Source organism: Sus scrofa, chromosome 5 (genome assembly GCF_054392235.1).
Source record: "Sus scrofa isolate SSC_HxYL_T2T_F1_AM1 chromosome 5, Sscrofa_HxYL_maternal_Yorkshire_Landrace_v2.0, whole genome shotgun sequence".
Classification (NCBI taxonomy): Eukaryota; Metazoa; Chordata; class Mammalia; order Artiodactyla; family Suidae; genus Sus; species Sus scrofa.
In genome coordinates this window covers 86803109-86809911 of record NC_139387.1, presented here as the reverse complement: position 1 = coordinate 86809911, position 6803 = coordinate 86803109, and the positions used below count along the sequence as shown (strand labels likewise).

Genomic DNA, 6803 nt, shown 5'->3' with positions numbered 1-6803 from the left:
TTCTACAATACAGGCAGTAAATGCAAACCAAGATTTCATCTGGGGCTTCAGCAAAGAACCAGGATTTCTGTTTCAAAACTGGAGGAAAAATTAGTTGTGCTGAATTGAGAGATAGCACAGGTTTTGATGTGGTGCCTTACCAAGGGATTTTCAAAGGTAATTTTGACTATACACAATTTTCAACTTTTATGAGAAAGTGTGGAATTTCACTTGCAGTGGACTGAGGTGCTGCTAAAACTCTCACACTTGATGCATTGCCCTTAACTGCACTCCGAATAATTACAGACTGGACTCAGGGTAAAAAATGGCTGAACACCACTGCCCACTCAGGACCACTGAGATGACACAGCCTCATAGCACATCTTGCCCCCTTCTAGAATAATAACAAGCATGTGGATTGCAACAGCACCAACAGCAAAGACTTGACTTATTTAACCCTTAGAGCAATCCAAAAAGGTAGGTACTATTAATAACCCCATCTCACAAATAGAGGAATTAAGTGGCCCAGGCCCACAGAGGTAGTCAGTGCAGACTCTACCACTGTGTCCCTGCCTTAGCCCCTTGTGGTTAATTGCCCATCTCCTTGTTTGTCTCTTCTATTAGATGGTCAGCTCCTTGCAGACAGGACCTGTGACTTAGCTAGGCTTCCTTACATCCCCTGAACCTCGCTTCTAATATCTGCATGTTTAACACACACAGTATCCTCTGGAGAAACTTATAGTAAGGATATGAGGGTCACAGGGGATCCTTGGATCAGCATGTCAAAAGGTTACACATTACAGTCTGGTGTCCCGAGAGGTCTCCTACCTTATTTCTATCAAAGACCAAGAAGCCCTTCTAAACTCTGCATTCTGTTTTTTTTCCTACCTTCTCATTGGTTAAAGGAAAACTCAAGCCAGAATTCTGAAGAACTGTGCGCAGTATATCATGACAGTCCATTGTATTAAGTGTTCTGATATGAGGAGCTCCCTTTGTAGCTCCGATTCAACCCCGAGCCTGGGAACTTCCATGTGCTGCAGGTGCGGCCCTAAAGAGCAAAAGCAAAAGCAAAAAAAATAAAAAAAGGTTCTGCTATGAGCTCAGTTTGCATATGGCCTTCTTTGATATGCTCAACGCTTTGGAAAGTTTCAGGCACCATAAAAAAAACCAGGATGTCCTTTACAGTTGATTATATGGTAACTGTGGACATTTCTACAGGGTTGAGCATTAGGTTTCAGGGGGCATGGTCCCCTAGGGAGGATGTACTTTCTTTGGGAAAATCAGATTTCACAGATGCTGCTTTCCCTAGAAGTGTAAATATGAAAACTAGGTCTGTTATTCTCAGTTACTGACCTTACTCCAGAGACCTTTCAAATGCTGACTGTACAAAAACTAAAACTTAGTCAACATCCCAGAATGTCAGCTGTTATTGTAAGCTAAGAAGGAAAAACATATTACAATCTACCTTAGCTAGCATCCTCTTCTAATTATTTAAGTCAATGATCCTTATGGGAGAGAATTCTATGTTCACTGATTGTATGCTCCGTATAGCACAATGGCAGGAAAAAAAAAAAAAAAAAAAAAACAACCTTGTATGTATAGTTAATCCAGTTAAATTGTACTTGAAGACCATACCCATTTCGGAATTTAGAAATGACCATAATGGGGCCGAAGGACTCCTCTTTGGCAAGATACATGTGATCTTCCACATCTGTGAAGACCGTAGGTTCCATAAAAAAGCCTATTTGAAAAGCAGAAGAAAATGACGTCAATTATAGGGTAATTTTCAATTAACGGTTCTCTCATTTAATTGTAAATTTTGACCAGTAAGACCAAAAAGACTTGCACTTTCCTTTTTAGTGTTAGCATTCCTAGGTTCTTATTTTTTTAATGTCTTTATTACAAAAATTTCAAACATATATAAAAGTAGAGAAAATAGTATAATAAATAGTAAAACAAATATTGATACATATTTTGCTATATTTGATTCATGTTTTTCCTTACTAAAATAGTTTAAAGCAAATTCCAGAGATTTACACAATTTATACTCCAGTTTTTCAGTACAAATCTATTTTTTTTTAAAAAAAAGGACATTTTATTACATACATTAACACATCTAACAAAATTAATGCTAATTCCTTATTCATAGTTTACCTTTCAGTTTTTTTAACTTCTAATTTTTTAGGAGTTCCCATCATGGCTCAGTGGTTAACGAATCCAACTAGGAACCATGAGGTTGAGGGTTCGATCACTGTCCTTGCTCAGTGGGTTAAGGATCTGGCGTTGCCGTGAGCTGTGGTGTAGTTTGCAGATGAGGCTCGGATCCCACATTGCTGTGGCTCTGGTGCAGGCCGGCAGCTACAGCTCCAATTGGACCCCTAGCCTGGGAACCTCCATATGCCGCAGGAGTGGCCCTAGAAAATGCAAAAAGACCAAAAAAAAAACTCTGATTTTTTAATTGAGATATAATTGATATATAACATTATTTCAAGTGCATAACAATGATTTGATATTTTTATTCAATTTCTTATTTCTAGAAAACATACTTTTAGAGTTGATTTGTTTGACTCAGGATTCAAATAAAAGTTCCTCACTGCATTTGGTTATTAGATGGCTTGAATGTCCTTTAATCTAAAATATTTCTCCGCTTATCCCTGCCCCTTATTTTTCATGCCATTGACTTATTAAACAGACTGATTCAGTTGTCCTGCAGAATATCTTGTGCATTTCAAATCTGCTATTGCTTCCTTGGAATAACTTTAATTTTTTCCTCTATCCCCTATATTTCCTGTAAATGGAAAATATGACCTAAAGACATAATTAGATTCATGGTTAAATATTTTTGGCAAGAATAGTTCCTAGGTGATGCTATATGTTACATGTTGCATCCCATGGAAATATATCCTATCCAGTTATCCTGCTTTCACTGATGCTAAGATTGACCAGTGGTCCAAGTGATGACAACCTGACCCATTCATTGTAAAACTGTGTTCTCCGTATGACTGGCAGGCAATCTTGGGGGCGGTACCTTATAAATACCCACGGCCTCATCAACCTTTCACCTAATAACTTTAGCTTCCCTTCATGACCATTGCCTGACTCAATTATTTCACTCAATTAGGGAGTACAAAAGAGTGATTGTTCTATTCCATAATTTTTTCTACATTAAGAGCAGAGGTTTTTCTGCAATAAATAATTAAATAAATAACTCCTTTAATAGCTACATGGTTACTCAAAAAACATGTCATATACAATACACAGGCTAATTGTTGAATTTTTTTTCCTTCTAGTTACCAATTTGCAGAACCGAGTCTTGGTGTACAATCTACCTAGAACAGTAAATAATGAAGCTTTGCAGTTGTTTTTTGTTTGTTTTTCTCTCCTTTTGGGTATCATGGCATGGAGCCATTCACATGCTTCTGTAACAAGCACTGCTTTGGACAACAGGAATGAATCCTTCCCAGGCTGAAGCGACCGAGATTAAATCTCACATCGCCAGGAATGAAAATCGCCAGCGCCTGAACAACGCTGTTATCCATTACACTTGTTTACTGTACAGCTAAGGGCCTGTCACATCCATTTCATTGGACTTTTCACATTCTCGTAAAGCAGGATGTGCACATTTCATCACATTTTACAACTGAGGCTCAGGAAAGCTACTGCCTAAGGTATGAGTGGGATACTAGAAAGTACTGGGATCTAGAAAGTAGATCAAATGGGATCTAGAAAGTAATTCTTCTGATCATAACATAAATACCACCACTTACTTTTGAGGCAAGATGGTGCTACAGTGAAAACTGTTACCATTTATTCCGACTTAAGAAGCCAGACCCCCAGCATACCTCCCATGGGAGTCATCTTACCTGGCCTTTGCACTTGCCTTCCTCCATATACCAAGGTGGCCCCCTCTTTCACTCCAGCTTCACAGTACTGCAGAAGCTTTTCTAGATGAGCCTTATGATTTTGGGGCCCATGATCAGTAGATCTGTCAAGCGGATCACCAATTTTCATCTTTTTAATTTCTTCCACCTGTATGTTACCCAGTTCACAAAACACAATTGACTGTTAATAATGAATACCCTTGACCGAGATTCCACCAGGTGGTGGTGCTGTGCTAAGCTGTTTAAAGCCATGTCCTTATTTAGTCTTCACCATAGCATCGAGGTAGACATTATTTCCTTCTTACGTATGAAGAAACCCAGGATCAGAGAGGCTAAGTGACTTGCCCAAGGGCACACAACCACTAAACACTATAGCATTTTCTTGACTCAAAAGCCTAAACTTTTAACCCCTGAGTTTTAATAGAACCTAAGCCACACATGCTATATTACAATTTTCCTGAATGTTAATCCATTAAAAAGGCAAACCTGATGCTCTGGAATTTTTGTTAATACAGCATACTTACAGTCTTCATGGCAAAATAATTTCTAAAATGGCCACATTGTTGTCTTTTTTTTTTTTTTTCTCTCCCCAAATGAGGTAGACTGCCCTTGTTAAGTTTTTATGGTATAGCCACACCAGAGGCTGTGCTAGAATATTCCAATGAAAAACCATCTTTATTGCACAACGTTCACCACTGACATATGCTACTTGGTCATCTTAACCTGTTTCTGCCTTTTCTGATGTTAAGTCCAATTTAAGTAAGAAGAAAGAATGGGAGTTACCATGACCCCACAGGGCCATGAATTTGAATTTGGGTCTGGCAATAATCCCTTGGTAAGTGCTGAAGAAACAGCTGTTGGGAGAAGGATATATGATTGTATGTGTGCAAAACATGTTTGACGGACTGATATAGTAAATTCTTGACATTTCTGGTCTCAGCATTTGAAACCGCAACAAGTGGTAGTGATACACGGTGCTCTAACTTGTATTTGACTGAGGCACAAAGCTGAATTCTAGGAATGTTCATGAGGCAGCCACTGCCCATCAGACGCCTCTTCATGTGCCTTCCTTGTTCTCCACTCTCATGAGGAGAGATGCCTTTGCTGTTTGAGGATGGGATGGGGGCACTGGCTCTGAAGAAAGAAAAGCTGGGTGACGGTTTTTCAAGTATAAACACATTCATGGTTACTATTTTCATAATAATGACATAATGTAGTATGTTTATTTTAGCCACAGAGTTCATCTTAGTAGTTCTATAAATGACTTTTAGTCTCCTATTTATGGAGTCATAACCAACTACAGGGGGAATCTAACTATCTAGCCATCTATTTTAATGGAGGAAATTACATGCTATCATTTGACTCTCAATTCAGGATTTGTAAGAATGAAGTGGTATATCCCTCACAGTCAATTTAGGGACTTAGAAAAATCAAGGATCTAATATATTCTAAATACAGAGCAAAATATAGGTAAGAACAGCTCAAGTATACTTCATCAAGTTAAAATATATAGACCGATAACTTTCTACTAGGAAAAATTATAAACACATATAAAGGTAGATCATTTTTTAAAATAGATTAAATAATATAAACGTAGATGATTTTTTTAAAAGTAGATTAAATAATATAATGAAACTGCATGTACCAATTAGCCAGCTTCAACAATTGTCAACTAATGACCAATTTATCCCCCCATTTTCTTCCTCCCCCTTGGATTTTTTTAAGCAAAGTCTGGACTTTGTCAGAAAGTAGTTATAAAAGATAAGGCTTTTGTTGCCTTTATTTTATTTATTTATTTATTTTTGGCTGTGCCCACAGCATGTGGAAGTTCCTGGGCCAGGGATTGAACCTGTGCCTCAGCAGTAACCCAAGCTACTGCAGTGACAACGCCGGATGCTTAACCTGCTGTGCCACAGGAGAACTCCCAGATTGTGTTGCTTTTAAAAAATAAAATCACAGTACTATTATCACCTCTAAAAATTGCTAATAATCCCAGAAGTATTTTTAAAATAAAGGCAATTTCTCCACAACTCCTAGAGCAAATCTGAAGATGCTCACCACTCTTGTCACAAATTCATCATGGATGGATTCTTCCACAAACAACCGTCCAGCTGCAATACAGTTCTCTCCTTTGTTGAAAAATACTGCCCCCATGCCCTTCAGCAGCAAAAGAAAAAATACTGTTATTGTTTGGAAAGTCAAGATTGCCCTAAAATTGCACAGGCTGAGAATTAGGTATTATTGAAAGACAGCAGACAAGACAGAGAAGTCATAGAAAACCACGAGCCCTTGGCCTAGTTAGTGATGAGACCTGCTTGGAGATATGTGTTTCATCTTGCATAGTTTTAGGAATCTTTTTTCTCCTCCTCCTTTTGGTCCATGTGTAAAAGTACTTTTAAAAAAATGTGTACCAAGAAAGACATATCAATAAGAACAGATTTTGTGTTGCCAGAAAATTTAGGTTGTTCTACACATTTAAACGTAATATTTGGATATCAAATTTCACTTTTAAAATCTCTGCATCAACTTATACATATCATAAATGTGTATAAACCTCTATATCAGTTTGTAAAAACTTGGCCCCCAACTTCAAAAAATATCTTTAATTATAAAGACATTATTTTTAAATTAGTGCTCTGAGCAGTCCAAAATCTAAGCATAAAAAGGACGGCCTCCGTTTATGATTACACAAAACAAAATCTCATCTTAAGATTTCTGATAAACAAGTGGGTAAAATCCATTTCAGAAGTAGGCGCATATTTATTGGACTTGACCCACCCTTACCATTCGCACGGCCTTGTCAAGCTCACAGTCATTGAATATTAGGAGTGGGGATTTGCCACCAAGTTCAAGGGAAACTTTCTTCAAGTTGCTTACAGCACAGCTAGGGAAAAATAAATGGGATATGAGCGTTTAGTCTATTAGTCTCTCTGTTATTTTTTT

General features: G+C 37.8%; 1 protein-coding gene across 2 annotated transcripts in view; it reads right to left on the bottom strand.

Annotated features, from left to right (window-relative positions):
* The window catches only part of ALDH1L2 (aldehyde dehydrogenase 1 family member L2), a 65432-nt gene that overhangs the window by 8728 nt on the left and 49901 nt on the right, over positions 1–6803 (bottom strand). For both annotated transcript variants that reach the window (XM_001926587.7, XM_084957327.1), the window contains exons 18-21: positions 6645–6744; positions 5919–6017; positions 3843–4008; positions 1615–1720 (exon numbers count right to left, since the gene is read on the bottom strand). In XM_001926587.7, coding sequence (XP_001926622.5) covers positions 1615–1720; positions 3843–4008; positions 5919–6017; positions 6645–6744 — 471 coding nt within the window. The remainder of the gene's footprint in view (positions 1–1614; positions 1721–3842; positions 4009–5918; positions 6018–6644; positions 6745–6803) is intronic.